Below are 19,353 nucleotides of genomic sequence, written 5' to 3'. Positions count from 1 at the left end.
AGAGTGCACAGAGATGGAAGGCTGGTATTATTTTGTAAGGATGTGGCACAAATAGAGAAAGCACAGAAAGTCCACCAATACTATTACAAGTTGAACAAATTTAACTAACTTAGAACCAGAAGCAATTGCCACAGGTATGAAATTCCTTGTAAAAACATATGTACAGAGCTAAACCTCTAAGATGCTACAAATGTCAAAAATCTGGACACATAGCAGCAAAAAAGGTGTAAATGATGTGAAGGAGAGCATGACTAGGGAGAATGCAAAGCAACTGAACTTAAGTGTTATAGCTGTGAAGGAAAACACAATGTAGCTTACAAAGGTTGTGACAGAATGAAAAGCAGTACACATGCAGAAGCTTAAAACTAATAACAGCTAAGAAAGTAAAATGATACATATGGTACATACTTTAACTGTTCAGAAAACAAGAAGATAAAAATATAGTATTTATAGATGTGAAACCGGGTGTATTGTATCATTGACCTTCACCAGAACAGAGGAAACCAAACACCAGACAGGAAGGATACAAATAGTAGCTAGTGCTGCTGAGACAAAGCCCAGCCAGGTAACATGTACAGAATAATAATAATAATAATATTTCAGTGGAATGCTAGGAGTTTATTGGCTAACGGACAGGACTCAGTTTTGTTGAGTGAATAAAACAAAAGAAACCTGGCTTAAACCAAACTTCAATTCTGAGATGGAGGGATACACAATAATAAGACAAGACGGGGGAAATTAGACTGGAGGAGTGTGTGGTGCATTTAAAAAGGAGGGTATAGTATTGAGAGAGATAAAGAAAAGCAGATAGTCAGAATATAACAGTAGAAATATGAGTAGAGAGAAAGCCACTAAGTATAATCAACTATTACAACCCTTGCAAAAGACTTGAAATGAAAGGATATTGGAGCAAGGACCTGACATGATGTGGTGTGGAGATATTAATACACACTATGTGAAGGAAGGAGGACAGATGGAAAACGGGGAAATAGCTGAAGAAGTGAGACAGGAAAGGGTTGATATGTTTGAATGATGGAAGTGGGACAAGGATTAATATAACAACAGGCAACAAATCAGAGCTCGAGCTTCAAGCGGTATAGTAAAAAAATCTGTAAATTAGCAGTATGGAGAAGTATGAAGTATAGTGTATATATATATATATATATATATATATATACACTATATTGCCAAAAGTATTCGCTCACCCATCCAAATAATCAGAATCAGGTGTTCCAATCACTTCCATGGCCACAGGTGTATAAAATCAAGCACCTAGGCATGCAGACTGTTTTTACAAACATTTGTGAAAGAATGGGTCGCTCTCAGGAGCTCAGTGAATTCCAGTGTGGAACTGTGATAGGATGCCACCTGTGCAACAAATCCAGTCGTGAAATTTCCTCACTCCTAAATATTCCACAGTCAACTGTCAGCTGTATTATAAGAACGTGGAAGTGTTTGGGAACGACAGCAACTCAGCCACGAAGTGGTAGGCCACGTAAACTGACGGAGCGGGGTCAGCGGATGCTGAGGCGCATAGTGCGAAGAGGTCGCCAACTTTCTGCAGAGGCAATCGCTACAGACCTCCAAACTTCATGTGGCCTTCAGATTAGCTCAAGAACAGTGCGCAGAGAGCTTCATGGAATGGGTTTCCATGGCCGAGTAGCTGCATCCAAGCCATACATCACCAAGTGCAATGCAAAGCGTCGGATGCAGTGGTGTAAAGCACGCCGCCACTGGACTCTAGAGCAGTGGAGACGCGTTCTCTGGAGTGACCAATCGCGCTTCTCCATCTGGCAATCTGACGGACGAGTCTGGGTTTGGTGGTTGCCAGGAGAACGGTACTTGTCTGACTGCATTGTGCCAAGTGTAAAGTTTGGTGGAGGGGGGATTATGGTGTGGGGTTGTTTTTCAGGAGCTGGGCTTGGCCCCTTAGTTCCAGTGAAAGGAACTCTGAATGCTTCAGCATACCAAGACATTTTGGACAATTCCATGCTCCCAACTTTGTGGGAACAGTTTGGAGCTGGCCCCTTCCTCTTCCAACATGACTGTGCACCAGTGACCAAAGCAAGGTCCATAAAGACATGGATGACAGAGTCTGGTGTGGATGAACTTGACTGGCCTGCACAGAGTCCTGACCTCAACCCGATAGAACACCTTTGGGATGAATTAGAGCGGAGACTGAGAGCCAGGCCTTCTCGTCCAACATCAGTGTGTGACCTCATAAATGCGCTTCTGGAAGAATGGTCAAAAATTCCCATAAACACACTCCTAAACCTTGTGGACAGCCTTCCCAGAAGAGTTGAAGCTGTTATAGCTGCAAAGGGTGGACCGACGTCATATTGAACCCTATGGATTAGGAATGGGATGTCACTTAAGTTCATATGCGAGTCAAGGCAGGTGAGCGAATACTTTTGGCAATATAGTGTATATATATATATATATATATATATATATATATATATATATATATATATATATATATATATATATATATATATATATATATAGTGTAACTGTAAGTGAACACTATCATACTGAATACTATTATTTGCAAAGTAGGACAAAGTAGTAGTAGAACAAAGATGTGAAAGAAGAAGAGAAATTAGGAAAATGGATATTTGAAATAAACCAGTTGGGAAAGATATCAAGAAATGGATATTGACAGTCTTAATGAAGAAATAAGGAGCAAGGAGATAAGAGTATCAGAAGTCAAGTCAAGAAGCTTTTATTGTCATTTCAACCACATATAGCTGACGCAGTACATAATGAAAATGAGACAACAGAACGAATACAACAACACAGAGCTAAGGACAAAAAGTAATTGTCGTAGCTACATAAAGTGCAACATGTTCAACCAGGTGCAAACTAAAGGAACTGTAATCTAGAGTAAACTTTCTTATAACATATATGTTTTGTAAACATATACAAATAGCAGCAATAGGTGATAGATGTATGTGCTGAATCACACACAGTTGACACAGGCCAGTTCACACAGTTGAGTGAATGAGTGAGTGAGTGAGTGAGAGAGAGAGAGAGAGAGAGAGAGTGTGTGTGTGTGTGTGTGTGTGTGTGTGTGAGTTGACAGTTCAGTTCTGGATGTTGAGGAGCCTGATGGCTTGAGGAAGTGCTGAAGAGAATGATGTTGAAGTACAGGAAATACATCACCTACAAGGTATGGGCTATGATAAGAAAAATTAATGGAGTTGGACAACACTGTGAATAATAATAATAATAATAATAATAATAATAATAATAATAATAATAATAATAATAATAATAATAATACGTGTGTGGTTTCTGTCGATTACCAGTTCAAACTCTTTAAGCACGTCGTTTGTCCCTCACATCGTCCCGTACTTTTTGGTTTCTATAGCAACCGCGACTCTTCAGGGCCATAAACGCCAGTAGCGCACTGGCTCGTGCTGCTCCGGCTAAATAACGTTAAATAAATGCAAAACATCTGGATTTCAAGTTTCATCATATCAACGAGCAAGGTTTTATTTTACACGGAAGGTATTTATTTCACGCTTTTGCTGTTGTCTAACGCAATGAGACTGAAAGGGCTAGTGCAGTGCGCCTCGCTGTAGCTGAACACCAGATGCCCTGTGAGTGGACACGAAGTGCACTTCATGTCGGCTAAAAGCCTGGATGAGATTAACTATGAAGTGCACTTATGTAGGGAGCATGAGGTATTTGGAATTCTTGCGTAGATCACTTTTTTGCCAATTAAATCTTTTTGAAATTTAGGGGGAAAAAACATAGAAAGTAATTCTAAAATATGTTTACAGTACCAATAAATTGGTAACTCCAGTACCTTGTTAACAAGCAACTTAAAGCTTTAAAAGCAGTTTTCTGGGTTGTTTAATTGATATAAATGTATCAGCCATAACATTAAAACCATCTCCAATGGACCCCCTTGTGCCACCAATACAGCCCTGAACCCTTGAGGCATTGACTCTGAGGTCTCTCACAAATCCTATAAATCAAGTTGTCATGTAAAAGGTAGCTTTTGTCTATTTATTTAAACTGTTTTTGTTGATAATATTTGCTTAAAGGAACCTCACCGTAGGGCAACATGGGTGAAAGATATTCAGTCTCGGTTTTCCACACAGTTCACATTACTCTATCTTTCTTTTGACAAGTCAATGATGGCATCACTTTGAATCAGGTTTCATTTTAAAATGAATTTATTAGAGACGGAGACATCAGAATTCCAGTGGGTCAGAAGTATCCATACACTAAGCTCAGTATCTCTCGAAACACTCTGCAAGAGTCCAGAAATTGGTGTAATGAATTTTAGTAGATTCTGATTGGCTAATTCTTAAAACTAGGAGTTTATCAGGAGTGCATCTGGGGCTGTAACAGGGCCGAGCTTTAGAGTCAGTGCATTTTAGGTAAATCAAAGCTTTTTTTATTATTATTTTTTTTTAGGAAAATCTAAGCAGTTTAGCCAAGATGTCTAAGGGATGTCTAGGGATAAAATAATAACCTAACTTTAAACTTTTCTTTTTTTTTCTATGTTTCTAAACTTCTGTGAAGCTGCTTTGATACAATGTCCATTGTTAAAAGCGCTATACAAATGAATTGCATTGAAATGCCAGGAAAAAAATGGTTGACCTCCACAAATCGGGTTCATCCTTAGGATGCTGTGAAGCATGGGGGTGGCAGTGTCATAGTTTATTGGGGTCTTCCAGTGACAATGGTCTCATGACAGGATTGTGTTAAGCGAGTTGGTGCAATTCTTGGCAGGATTTTTGTACATCAGTGATCCTGATTGGATGCTTTATTGAAATAATTAGATCAATTAGAATTGATTGGTTGATTGAGAAAAAGATGAGAGATGAAGAGACCTTTGAGATTTGTATTGATAAGTATTTTGAAAGTTTCAATAAACTAAGGAGTAAAAATTTTTTTTTTTCATGGAAATATAATTAATTGAAGTATTAGTATTCAGTTTTAATTTTTTCACACATTTTTTTAATCCTGCTACAAAACTGTATTATATTTACAACCCTCACGTGCACTCTACTGCACTGTATACTGGTTGGCTCTGCTCTCTGTACACTGCTGTACTGTATTGTGGTTGTAGTGTCTTGTTGTCTATTGTATTGTCTGTTTTGTCTTTTGTCTTACACTGACTGCACAAGTTTGTACACATACACTGTTCAACTGTGTGATTACAATTAGTCCCTTGTTCATTATTATTTTTTTATAGCTCCGCCTCCTTACATAGCGCCATGTTGTAGAAAGGACAATAAAAGCTTCATGACTTGATTTGACATACACCAAAATAATAGATAATGATAGACGATAGAAAAGTACAATTGCTCAAGTGTTCTTCACCTCTAGTGCTAGTAATCCAAGGTAAGACTAGATGGTGTTAGATACATAAATGGACTTGAATTAACTTCACTCTGATTAGGATGGATGCAGATGACATTGAACATGTTATTGAAGAAGAGCTGGAGAAGATGAGTGTGAATTTCTCTGATCCGGGCTCTGACAGTGAGACAGACATTGAGGAAGATTTCAGTGCATCTGATGAAAAGGTGTGTGTGTTTCCCTGTACCCTAACGTGTAATTATAGTATGTTCATTAAAAGTTCTTTTATGTAGCACTGACTATATTTTTTTCTCATTTATTTGCGCTATTTATCTCATCGCATCATTCCTCACTTTGCGTTTCTACCTGTTTTTCTTCTTCCTTTGTTCTCTTCAAACTACAGTTAAAGAATGATCTTCCTGACTCAGTGCTCGTTTACTTTAAAGCTTCGAGTAACAGAGTGAAGACTTTTGAACATCTCATCCTTGAAGATATTGATGATCTTGGTGAGATCTGATTTTAGCATGAATAATATAATTTTTAGCTGCTGTCACAGTTTAATTTAAATGTCTATCTCTGTGCAGAGAGCATGTGCAATGAGATGTTCAGCCCAAGTCAGCATGCTGATCTTCTGAATGAGCTAGCCTCTAATTCCGATGAGGATCTATTAAAGCTGAAGGAAAGAGTAAGGCATGGATTATTGTCTGGTTGCGGCTTAGCGGTCTTAGGAGTGGATGTGATTGTAAAAACTTCTGACTCATTTGTGAGGAAGGGAAGGATGGCTGAATTGTGCCCTAGATGTGTTTTCCTTCATGTCATTTCAAACCAAGAGAAATTCATGTTTGTATATATGTGTGTGTGTTTTTACAGATAATGTCTGAAATCGAAGAGGAACTAGATCCCCCATGTGAAACTCATGAACTGAATGGAGATTATGGTTGGTTTGCCTGATGGGAGAAAGAGAGAAAGAGAGCGAGAGAGAGAGAGAGAGAGAGAGAGAGAGTTGAAGATTAAAGTTGGCAAAGACAAAGTGGATGAGAGGATTCAACTGCAGGCTTATTAAAAGAGGGCAGGGCAAGATCCAAAATCCTGAACATTAAAGTTCACTGTATGCGCTTTGGCCATATAGTGTGCGTTGATATTCCATATTAGAAGCACAGAATTTTATAGAAATGACATAAATAGAACTAAGAAACCTAAACCTGTATAGATATAAATAAGTAATATATAGAACTAAAAATCCTAAACCTGTTCCAGCATGATGATTCCCCTGTGCATAAAGCAAGGTGCATGAAGACATGGTTTGCCAAAGTTAGGCTGGAAGAAGTCGAGTGGCCTGCATTTCTACCCAGCTGAACGCCGACTAACTGTGCCCCAGTCCTTCAAATCTGACATCAGCGTCTAACCTCACTAATGCTTTTGTGGATGAATGACCACATCATCCACATTCCAAAATCTAGTCTTCTCAGAAGATTGGAAGTAATAATAACAACAAAAATGAACCAATCTTGGAATAGGAAGTTCAAAAAGCACACATGGGATGGTTATCTGGAGTCCGTATACTTTTGACCATATATTGTTCTTAATACAGAATACACACACTGTAACAGGAAACAGATAAGATTCTTTATTGTCATGGCACAGGCAGTAAAAATTTGATTAGCAGCAACCAATCTAACCAACACACAGTTACAATATAATCCAACATATGTGCAATTGGGTGGGTGAGGGTGTGTAAAAAAATAGTGTAGAAATACAGTCTTAATGCAGGGCTCCAGGACATATATACTGTAATATAATGCTATATAAATTAGCTGGAACTAGATGAGCTAGAGTAAGAAAGTGCAGATATAGTAAATATAGTACAGTGTTACAGATTATCAAAGCAAGATTTTGGAAAGTGTAAGGAAACCAGAGAACATGGAAGTGTGAGGTGACATAGCTACCCACTGAGCCACTGTGCTGACCAGTAAAACCAACATTAATACCAAATTCTTCTCTCCAGGACAGTCTGGACCTTGATGCTCTATTTCTGCTTGGAGCTTCCTTTACCTTAGAGAACAATTGTTGTGGATGGTTGAATAGTGTAAAGTACCTACTGACTCATCCATTATTCAGTTGGATATTATGCAGTTAAAGATACTGATACTTGAGCCCTGATACTTGTACTTGACATTGTAGTACTTGAATCTATAGTATTAAATAATTTTACTGATTTGATTCATCAGCTCATAACATTCAAGTAAGGGGCTTCTCCAAGATTAGGGTTAGGAAGTAAATTAGTGTGTATGAGTGTGTGGTGAAAGTCACTATTTGGGATTTAGCGACCTCTGCTGGGTCAATGCAGTAAATGAATATAATCTTTAAAAGAAGAAGAACAAGAAAACAGGTTGAAATCTATCAGCTTTTAGTTCTATTAATGTTTATAGAATTTGGCTTTTGGTTTCTGTTTTCCATTTCAATTTATTTTTGATGCAATTTTTAAGCACATGACTATATTTGTTGATTTCAGACACTGAATACGACACACACAAGGATTCTGAAAGACAGCTCAGGTTTGAATGGAGACAGCTGGAGGAGCGACTGAGGCAGGAGGAGGAGGAGGAGGAGGAGGAGCGGAGACTAGCTGAGTTCGAGGCTGAGAGGGAACAGTGTCTGAAGTCAGATAGTGAAGAGAAGGAGAAGATGAGACAGAGAAGTGAGCAGTTTAACGAGGAACTGAGGAGGACCGAGGCCGCAAATCAGGTCCTTTTTTTAATCTGAAAAAGATCTGCAGGAAATCCCTAAATGCTTTTGGTGGAAAAAAGAGAAAACTGTATAAAATGGCTTTTTGCTATTTATTTGTAGTTTGAATATTTACAGGCTGTTGAAGAAGATGGTGAAACAAGCCAAACTCTTCCAGTGGAAATGGTCAAACAGCAGGTGAGTCGTACCTTGTAGAAACACCTGCCTATTAATCTACAGCTACTTTTTAACAGAAAAATAATAGTTTATTTTGCTGTTAAATGCTGTACATCGAGTGTTTGTGTATAGAGTTGTGGTCTTAAGTTTGCGTATACCTGACAATTAAAACGAAATAATTAAAGTAAATAAAAAAGAAGGATCATAAAAATAGCTTTTTGTTTTTTTTTAGTACTGACCTGAATGAGCTATTTCACACAACAGATGTTACATATAGTCCAAAAGACACAGTAACAGAATTTTCACAAATGAATAAGTTCAAAAGTTTACATAGTGTACGCTTGACTCTTAATACAGTGTGTTGTTATCTGGATGATTAGTGACTGCTTTTATGTTTTGTTATAGTTGTTTATGAGCCTCGTTTTAGTCCTGAGCAGTTAAACTGCGCACTACTCTACAGTATCCACTCATTTTTGACCCCTTTCCTGCAGCGGCTCTATGATTTTGAGATCCATCTTTCCACAATTAATTAATAGACTCGTTATAAAAGATGCAAATGTTCACTGATGCTCAAGAAGGCAACAAGAGGTGAGGGAGGTACATGAAATATTTATGTTTTCCAGAAGACAAAATAATAACAATTATTGGAAAAAAGATTATCCCGTTCAAAACAACATATATTTATTTATTTATTTATTTATTTGTTTGTTTGTTTGTTTGTTTAATTCTCATGCCAGAACTCCTATTCACAATATGCTCAAACAAACAAGCAAACAAACAAACAAATAAATAAATTAAAAGCTATATTTTATTAACAGACTTTTGTATTGAAGGTATACCCAAACTGCTTGAATAGATTTTCACAATATTATTTTTATGTCAGGAGCTGATCAAGAGATTAGAAGAACAGATAGCAGAGGAGAGGCGAGTTTTTGAGGAAGTACAGCAGGAAGAACGATGGAAATCAGAGGCACGGTGCACTGCAGCAGCCACAAAGATACAGGCAGCTTTCAGAGGGACACTGGTGCGTCGCTGGAACAACAAAGAGCTGAACAAGAGGAGAGAAGAGGAGAGGAGGAGACAGAAAGAGAGGATAGAAAGGGAAAAGAGGAGAGAGAGAGAGGAAAGGATGAAGATGGAGTGGGAGAAGGAGAGAAGGAGGATGGAGGAGGAGGAACAGCGTCACCGAGATGAGGCAGAGAGGAGAAGAGCCGAGTACGAGAGAGCCAAGCTACAGGAGCACCATCGCCTGGAGAGAGAGCGTAAGCTGGAGGAGCAGAGCAGAAAAGAAAAGGAAGAAGCCAAGAGGATAGAGGATGAAAGGAAAGTAAAGAGCAGGGAGAAGCCGAAAAGGATGGAACAGATGAGAGTAGAAGAGGAAATGAGAAAAGTACAGGAGGAGAAATTTAAAAAAGATGAAAATGCAAGAGCGATTCAGGAAAAAATAAAAAGTAAAGATGATGCGGAATCACAGAAAGAGATAGAAGAGAGGAGAGTGGAGGATGAAAGGAGAAAAGTACAGGAGGACAAGGAAAACAAAAGTAAAGAAAGGGAAAAGGCACAAAGAACTGTGGATGAACTAAAACAAAAAGATGATGAGGAATTACCTGAAATGACAGAGATAAGGAAAAAAGTACAGGAGGATGAAGAGAAGACAAAAAAAAAAGAAGTAAAAGAAGATGAAAGGAAAAGAAAGGATGAGAAGACACAGAAAGGGATGGAAGAGAGGAGACTGGAGGAGGAGAGAAAAAGAAAAGAAGTAGAAGAAGCAAAGAAGATTGAGGATGAAAGAAAAAGAAAGGAGCAAGAGGAAGAGAAGCAGAAAAATATGGAAATCGAGAGAGTGAAGGAGGAAAAGAGGAGAGTGGAGGAGGAGAGGAAAAGAAAAGAAGTAGAAAAAGCAAAGAAGCTTGAGGATGAAAGGAAGAGAAAAGAGGAAGGATATCATAAAAGTATGGAAATCAGGGGAGCGAAGGAGGAAAAGAGGAAAGTACAGGTGGAGGAGGAGAAGGAAAGAAAAGACGTGGAAGAAGCAAGGAGAACAGAGGATGAAAGAAAAAGTAAGGAGGAAGAGAAACAGAAAAGTGTAGATGTATGGAGGGTGGTAGAGGAAAAGAAAAGAAAAGATGTGGAAGAAGAAAAGAGAACCGAGGCTGAAACAGAAAACAAAGAGGAAGAGGAAAAACAGAAAAGGATGAAAGAAAAAAGAGTGGTAGAAGAGATTAGATTAAAGCAAAAGCTAAATGAACCTGAGCAAATACAGGAAGAGCAAAGTAGGAAACTAAAGCAGAAGGACAGAGAAGGAGAAGAAATAGTAATAAAGAGAAATGATGATGGACAGAATACGGAGGAAGGAAATAAAAATGTAATTAAGGACAATGTAAAAGGACTTGCTGAGAGAAAAAACACAGAAGCTGACAAGGAGAGCGAGAAAACTACAAAATGGGGAAAAGATGAGAAATGTGGTGATAATGAGTCAGTCAATATGTCCAAAAGTGTCTTGGCCAGGACTCTGTCCTCTAGAACTGGGCAAGATGAGCAGCACAGCTGTTTTCTGGTATCAGCTCTGTCTACTGATAACAGCAGCATAACAGTGAGTCCATCTGAGGAGAATAGCCTAACAGACACCAGAGAGCCACAGTGTGCTCTGGCTGACTCGAGCTCTGCATGTCTGCCTGACAGCACTGAGCAGAAGCGATTAGCCTGGATGATGAACTGCACTCCCTGGTCCAAGCTCTCCATGCAGAACAAGAGAAAAGGGCTCGGTGCTCCACCCAGGAGGAGAGGACGCAGGAGAGCTTCAGGACAAAACCTGCTACCTTTACCTGTGGACATTATTCTCAAATCTGGACCCTGGAGCTCTCTTAAGCAGGTAGCAGCAGAAACTGTAAAAGATCTTAATTATAACTTTTTTTAGTAAGAACAACAAACCTAATAAGATAAGATAAGATAGAACTTTATTAATCCCAAACGAAATTCTTTTGCCAGAGAAATCAACAGAAACAAAGACAAATTAAATATATATAAAAAAAAATTATATATATATAATTTAAAAATGAAAAAAAAAGTTCAAAAATAAATAAAAAATTCATAAATAAATAATAAATGAATAAATAAAAAAAAATGTTTTCTTCCTCTATACCACAATAATTTGCTAACAATTACTATTTAATTACTATATAGTTACATCTAATGTTGTGGAACGTTCAGAAAACAAGTTACTTTTTCACTTTCAACTCACTAAATGTTCCCTCACATTTTCCTTTTTCCCTACTTTGAATCTAATGACACACACACACACACTTCAAACTAAGCCTATTACTGTTACAAAGCACTGACACTGGAGACTCCTTCCTCTACACACTATATTTACACTTGTTTATCTGAAGTGGTTGAAATTCAAGTCCATTCGTAATTAGTGAAGAAATTATAATGTGTTTGAACAAGCACTTTAATATACAGCAGCAGAGCTACTACTAAACACCTTCTGACCAATCAGAATTGAGCATTAAACAGCCTGTGGTTTATTGTACATTTAACTTGGAAAGGCCTGATATACAATTTACTACATCATGTTAATTTCTATCTATCTCCCTTATATAAAATGCTTCCTAATAAGACTAATGAGCATATAATAATACTGTAATTAAATCCTGAACAATGGTATAAATTAAGTCTCCTATCAACATCACACCAGGTGACGACAGTGACTCTGGAGGATTTGTCCGGCTGTAGTCTCTCCACACTGTCTGAGTGTACCAGACTACAGGCACTGACCCTCAGGCGATGTAGACTTCAAGCCCTGGATGGACTTAATCAGTGCACTGAACTTCAGCATATTGATTTACAGGTATGCATCAGTGCTCTTAAATAGTAATTGCGGTTGTACAAGCATACATCTGTTTATTAAATCTTCCTGTTCTTTATAAAGGAAAACAATATCACATATGTTGACTGTGGAGGTCTGGCCAAACTTGAGGTCCTGCTGTTGGGAAGGAACCAACTTACGAGCATCCATGGTCTGGACGGTGCTGTGAACCTGACTGTGCTTCAGCTTTCCCACAACATCATCTCTCGCATCAGTAAGTGCATTACTAAAGCTACATTCATATGTACAGAAGTTTTATGACTATTAGTCTCTGTACTATGAAATGCTGACTATTGGTTGCCATAGTGACATTTATAAGTGGGTGGTGCAACTAACAGTCATATATAAACAGTATATACAAACAGTCAGTTGTTTGTATATACAGTGGATATAAAAACGCTACACACCCCTGTTAAAATGGCAGGTTTCTGTGATGTAAAAAAATGAGAACAAGATAAATAATTTCAGAACTTTTTCCACCTTTAATGTGACCTATAACCTGTACAACTCAATTGAAAAACAAACTGAAATCTTTTAGGGGGTGGAATAAATAAAAAACTAAAATAATGTGGTTGCACAAGTGTGCACACCCTCTTATAACTGGGGATGTGGCTGTGTTCAGAATTAAGCAATCACATTTAAACTCATGTTATATAGGAGTCAGTACATACCTGCTATCATTTAAAGTGCCTCTGATTAACCCCAAATAAATTCAGCTGTTCTAGTAGGCTTTTCCTGACATTTACTTAGTCGCATCTTATAGCAAAATCCATGTTCTGCAGAGAGCTTCCAAGGCATCAGAGGGATCTCATTGTTAAAAGGTTTCAGTCAGGAGAAGGGTACAAAAGAATTTCCAAGGCATTAGACATACCATGGAACACAGTGAAGACAGTCATCATCAAGTGGAGAAAATACCAAGAACTGGATGTCCCTCTAAACTTGATGACCAGACAAGAAGAAAACTGGTCAGGGAGGCTGCCGGGAGGCCTACAGCAACATAAAGGAGCTGCAGAAATTTCTGGCAAGTACTGGATGTGTAGTACATGTGACAACAATCTCTTGTATTCTTCATATGTCTGGGCTATGTGGTTGGGTGCAAGACAGAAGCCTTTTCTTACAAAGAAAAACATCCAAGCCTGGCTAAATTTAGCAAAAACAAATTTGAAGTATCCCCAAAGCATGTGGGGAAATGTGTTATGGTCTGATGAAACCAAGGTTGAACTCTTCAGCCATAATTCCAAAAGGTATGTTTGATGCAAAAACAACACTGCACATCACCAAAAGAACCCCAATACCTACAGTGAAGCATGGTGGTGGCAGCATCACTTTGGGCCTGTTTTTCTTCAGCTGGAACTGGGACCTTAGACAAGGTGATGGAATTATGAACAGTTCCAAATACCAGACAATCTTGGCACAAAACCTTCAGGCTTCTGCTAGAAAGCTGAAGATGAAGAGGAACTTCATCTTTCAGCATGACCCAAAGCATACATCCAAATCAACAAAAGAATGGCTTCATCAGCAGAAGATTAAAGTTTTGGAATGACCCAACCAGAGCTCAGACCTGAACCTGATTGAAAATCTGTGGGGTGATCTGAAGAGGGCTGTGCACAGGAGATGCCCTCGCAATCTGACAGATTCGGAGCGTTTTTGCGAAGAAGAGTGGGCAAATATTGCCAAGTCAAGATGTGCCATGTTGATAGACTCATACCTAAGAGACTGAGTGCCGTAATAAAGGTGCTTCAACAAAGTATTAGTTTAAGGGTGTGCATATTTGTGCAACCACATAATTTTAGTTTTTTAGTTTTACTCCCCCCACCTAAAAGATTTCGATTTGTTTTCGATTGAGTTGTACAGGCTATAGGTCACATTAAAGGTGGAAAAAGGTCTGAAATTGGTCTCTTTTTTTTTTACATCACAGAAACTGGCCATTTTAACAGGGGTGTATAGACTTTTTTATTTCCGCTATAGTATAAAGTTCACCAGTGTATATATACATGATATCATACGAGACGAAGGAAAATTGGTGTGTGTGCTTTGCCAGGTATCACATGTGCTCTACTGTCTTTACTCCCATTGCACCAAGTCGCTCTATAGTTGCACAAACTTATCTTAACTCTGTCACACTCACATCTATCCACCAATGGCCGCGGTTGGTCACGTCACTGGATTTCTCCAGCTCTCATTGAAAGTGAATGATCTCCAGTTTATTTGTCACTGTATGTGTGAATGTAGCATAAGATTAAACATACTTGATATCATTGCCAACTATTTAGATTACAAACGCACCAGAAAAATCTTACCTTATCTAGCCTTATGTTACTCACACTTCCTGCTGGGTTTCAATCTAAGGCCAGGCCATCTGAGCCAGGCCATTTTTTTTCATTTTAAAGAAATACATTTTTATTTTTGAGCATTAACAGTGTTAACCATATATATGGATGTCCATGTGTTAATATGAGTTTTGTTTCAGCTTTTCTTCTATATTTAGTAGTATTATGGAAAAAATTATCTATTTATAAATTTTTCTGCTGACCATTTTAAAAGAAATAATGCAAAAACAAAATGAAGCAAAACAAAAAGTCTTCCAAAATATAAACTGAAGCAGTTGTTCGGCTACTTTTAACATCTGTAATGCTCAAATCATAACACTAATAGACTGCATTATATTCTGGTTGTTGCTGAATAGATTTCAGATCGGATTATTTTTGTGCCCCACTAGATGGCAGCATTATCTTATTATTGTACTCAGTCTCTGCTCTAGCTGTGCAGTCAAACTGTGTTTCTGTATTCAGTAGCAATGCATAAGCCCATAGGCAAAAGGTTAAATGCTCTTAAATCATATTTACTTCCAGTTCTCAAGATTTGAAATGAGATTCTGATTCTTGTTCTCTCCCATATGAATGGTGTGTTTTTTTTTCTGTCAGGTGGTCTGGGATCTCTGAAAAGGCTTCACCGACTCACAGTTGATCATAATCAGTTGATCAGCACGAGAGGACTGGATGACGCTTTCACGCTTTTGCATCTGGATTGCTCGTACAACCACCTCAGCCATGTGGAAGGCCTGGAGAACTGTGCTTTGCTCAACACGCTGGACCTGAGAGGAAACAACCTGACAGAGGTGCACAGCCATTAACAATCCTAATCACACTGAGTTCATCATACAGCAAACAAACAAACAAACAGCTCTCAGAGGGGTAATCTGATACTCTATTATAGAACAATCTATATTAAAGTGATACTGAGGCAACCATATGACCATGTGACAGAACATCTGAAATGATGTGATGGTTAGAATATTCCCCAGAAATCTTTGCTGTTGTATCTCTTTGTTTCTGAGCAGAAGAAATTCTGACCAATCCTTTTTTTGGCAAAGACACTATTTTACAATACACTGCTTAGTTCTGTAAGTCCTTTTTCTCGAATGTTTAAACAAAGTAATTTAGTATATTTCAACCACAGCATCAAACTGGTGGGAAGTGCTGATCAGAAGGTTGTGAGTTCAAATCCCAGCACTCTAAAGCTGCCATGATTGGGTCAATTTTCAATTTTTATTTGTATAGCACTTTTAACAATGAACATTGTCTCAAAGCAGCTTTACAGAACATAAGAAACATAGTACAAAAAGTCCAAGATTAATGATAGATAAAATCATCCCTAGTGAGCAAGCCTGAGGCGACTGTGGCAAGGAGACTCAAAAGGGAACCTCATCCTCATTTGGGTGACACCAGAGAGTGTGATTTATAAATGATTGTAAACACCGGAGAGTGTGATTATGAATAATGTCCCTTCTACATCCATATACAGTCAGCTGGAGTTGTGTGATGCAGAATGTCCTTGAGCAAGACTCTTAATCCTCAACTGCTCATTTGTATCCTGTCACAGTTGTAAATGTCTTTGGATAAATGCATGACTCAAATGAGCATATGTAACCTAAATACAAAATATTTACTGAAGGTGAATGTCAGAAGCAGCCAGCGGTGTCCAGTATGCTCCCATGTTCATAAACACATGAGCTTCTTATGTGATCACCTGCTCCACCATGCCTAAAAATAAAAACCGCCTGCTCTTAGTGACTGACCTTTTTGGTCCGGTTCTAATGCATGAAAAATAGTTTGCACAAAATAGGTTACATTGCAAATGAAATACTGAAGAAGAACAGATTCAGCAGTGGAACAACAGAAAAATGAATACTGTATTCCTCTCTTTTAATACTGTACTTGATTTAATGCTATTATTGTTGTCATACTGATTTCTTTGATGCACTTTAAAACATCACTCTGTTTATATTCTGATGTTAATGCCTCATTCTGATGTCTCACAAAATGCCTAAGAATAGATGTTTGGCTCTGTTCATCATGGGTCTTTAGAAACAAAACACACATTTACACACACACACACACACACACACACATACACACACACCGATTAAAACTCTTTACAGACCAAAGTCAAAAAATACAGATTGTATTCCTTAAATAATAATGGCACGTAATCATATAGGAATATACTGTAAATCTCACAATAAAGAGGGAAAATCAGGAACTTCTTTCTCACAAGCAAGTTCAGTACAACCAGTAATATTTCGTGACATCTCATTATTCTGAATTGCCTTTTAACTGATGTAATTCTTGTTTCACTGTACTTTTTTTGTGTCTCGCTTAATTAAAATGAGGCGAACAACCACATGAAGGAGCTCTGTGTAGAGTTTTCCAGAATAAAATAGACGTACATATACGTGATGTCCTTTTAATCACCAGAGTAGGATCTGTGGAAAGACAGAACCCTACTGATGACAGCTATTGTTTACATCATCCTCACATTAAAAAAGGCTCATCCATTCACCTCCTATTAGTGTCTGCCGTCACTTTAATTCGATTTCCACTGCCAGTCTGGCTCAGTGCTCAGAAATGTGGTATTGCGGTTTCATATTTAGGGTGAAGCCTGTGTTCCTCAGCTCAAGAGACATTTAATGCCTGACATGGTCAGGATGGTATTTTGGCAGTTTGGTTTTTTACTTATTTTTCTGTCTCTGGCATAGATGCCTGTGCTTAAGAACCATGTCCTGTTGAGGGAGCTGTATCTGGATGATAACAGCATCTGCTCTCTGCATGGCCTGGATAGCTGCTGGCTGCCTCTGCTGTGCTGTCTGTCTGTGCCTCAAAACAGGTGGGTGCTCTGTACCTGTAGAGTAAATGCTGTCTAGCATATGTTATTATTCCTGTCTGTTTTTTTCATTGTTAGGATTCATCAATATTAGTTGTTTTTCCTCAGTATCACCCAGCTTCCACTGCTAGTGGACTTGCTTTCGTTGAAGACACTTAATGTTAGTCACAACTGTCTATCAGGTAGGAAAACAACTATACTACATATAGGTGACTATGTTTATACTACAGCGCTGCTAAATTCTCAAGTCTGGATAATCAGAAGGTGTTTATTGATTGATTGCATTAATTGATTGAACTTTAGTACCAGGCAAAGTGCTGGATTATATTAATGCTCATGTTCCAATACGCAATCATTAAAAATAATTATGAATATATATAAGCTCAATAATAATTAACTAACCAACCAAATAAAATAAAATAAAATAAAATAAAATAAAAAATATATTGGTATTTATTGAAGAGGAGAGAGAATAGTATTTTTTTTTGTCTTAAAAAAGAGAGCCTGGTGAGGGAATGAATGTTTATAGCTGCTATAACGTAAGTTGAAAACTTGTTTAGTAGATGTTCTTTAATATTGAGTGCAACTACAAATGGATAAAAAAATTATATTTCATGGCAAATTATTGTGGCATATGAGGATTAATACACTTTGGGACATACTGTTAGTGGAATATAATCCTCAATTACCTCTTATTGATTATTTTCCAAGAAGAACACACTGTTGTGTTTACAGAATGGCCTCTATTTTAAAAAGACATGTAAATTAAGCTTTTATACCTCTAACTCTAGCTCCAGATGTGAATTTTTTGGCATTTTTTCAATTTTATTGTGCATTCTACTTATTGTCTCAACAACCATTTTAGGATACTTGTATTGGGAAAATATAGCAAAACATGGCGTCATTCACCTTACATTTGATTTATTTTCTCAGATTAACACTAATCACACAATTTTTATATCTTATCTTGGTTGTGTGTAAGCAAGTGATTCATTAAATCCTACAATCTCAGTTTGGAATTCTAAATAAACAGAGAATATTCCTAAAGCATGGCTATAGATTAGATTTGTATCTATAATAAGATTAGGTATCATTATTTCTGCTGTGAGGGAGAAATACAAACAGCTTTACCTCTCTTCTAGAGCTGAGGAACATTTGTATGAGTCTTCAGGGATGCACTCATCTTCAGGAGCTTAGTATAGCTGACAATCCTGTACAGCATGAGAATAACTGGAGGTAAGAAAGATACTGTGTGTTATTGACTAACCAATGGATTGTATCCCTCATGTTAGCAACCGCCTACACACATCCAACACAACATTATTACGGTAAGGATGAGCCCGATCAGAGAGCTTTTTAATAAATGAGAAGGGAAACACCACCTCCTGTTGTAGAGGAAAAGTTTGTCTTGGACTGGCAGACACAGCTATGTGTACATTCCAGCAAAAGATACTAACATTTTAAGCGTGTCCCAGAGCACAAGTGTAATGTGAATGCAGACACACTGCTCGAGATGGATCAGGCAAGGCGAGGAGAATAAACATTCCACTTTAACACAGAGTTTCCGGGCCGGATCACTGGGCTAGCTAGTGTATCAGTGGGGCAGTTATTGGATTACCCGGTGACATCTATCTGCACGTGGACTTAAGTGCTTGTAATTCTTAAAATATTTACTCAGCAGAAGAATATTTGTGAAGCAAATGCCTTTCGGCTCTACACTGACAGTTATGTTTCGCATGAACTTAAACAGAATGATGTGAAGGATAAAATTAAAGATGGTGGATAATGTGGGGGTTGTGAAGCGGTGGATCACAAAGGTGACAAATGCAGTTCATTTCAAAATAAATAAAAATCCATAATTAAATCAATGTAATTTTGTTGCATAATGAAAAATTATACCACCATTTAAATGTGGAGATTTTAGTGTAGTATAATACCAAGTTAGTGTTAAGTAGGTCAAATGTTGTCTCTATTATAATTTGTGTTTTATTTAAATGTATATCTAATATCTAATTTGTATATAGCAGTTTGTATTGAATTTCTATCAAGTTGCATGAACAATAGATAAAAATGAGATACATGCAACTAACATATACTGT

At 37.7% G+C, this 19,353-nt stretch overlaps 1 protein-coding gene across 4 annotated transcripts in view; it reads left to right on the top strand.

Annotated features, from left to right (window-relative positions):
* Positions 1 to 3,377: 3,377 nt before the first annotated feature.
* lrriq1 (leucine-rich repeats and IQ motif containing 1) overlaps positions 3,378 to 19,353 on the top strand; it is a 38,915-nt gene continuing 22,939 nt past the window's right edge. The window contains exons 1-14 of one of the 4 annotated variants that reach the window (XM_058386902.1): positions 3,378 to 3,513; positions 5,423 to 5,549; positions 5,726 to 5,828; positions 5,907 to 6,007; positions 6,193 to 6,259; positions 7,835 to 8,067; positions 8,170 to 8,244; positions 9,107 to 11,095; positions 11,921 to 12,073; positions 12,155 to 12,305; positions 15,016 to 15,209; positions 17,130 to 17,257; positions 17,363 to 17,436; positions 18,397 to 18,490. In XM_058386902.1, coding sequence (XP_058242885.1) covers positions 5,424 to 5,549; positions 5,726 to 5,828; positions 5,907 to 6,007; positions 6,193 to 6,259; positions 7,835 to 8,067; positions 8,170 to 8,244; positions 9,107 to 11,095; positions 11,921 to 12,073; positions 12,155 to 12,305; positions 15,016 to 15,209; positions 17,130 to 17,257; positions 17,363 to 17,436; positions 18,397 to 18,490 — 3,488 coding nt within the window. In that variant the 5' untranslated portion in view covers positions 3,378 to 3,513; position 5,423. Of the gene's footprint in view, positions 3,514 to 5,124; positions 5,550 to 5,725; positions 5,829 to 5,906; positions 6,008 to 6,192; positions 6,260 to 7,834; positions 8,068 to 8,169; positions 8,245 to 9,106; positions 11,096 to 11,920; positions 12,074 to 12,154; positions 12,306 to 15,015; positions 15,210 to 17,129; positions 17,258 to 17,362; positions 17,437 to 18,396; positions 18,491 to 19,353 lie in introns of those variants that run through there. The other 3 variants (XM_058386905.1, XM_058386903.1, XM_058386904.1) reach the window with 3 other exon arrangements.

This window comes from Hemibagrus wyckioides, linkage group LG04 (genome assembly GCF_019097595.1).
Source record: "Hemibagrus wyckioides isolate EC202008001 linkage group LG04, SWU_Hwy_1.0, whole genome shotgun sequence".
Classification (NCBI taxonomy): domain Eukaryota; kingdom Metazoa; phylum Chordata; class Actinopteri; order Siluriformes; family Bagridae; genus Hemibagrus; species Hemibagrus wyckioides.
This window is presented reverse-complemented; position numbering and strand designations above follow the sequence as displayed.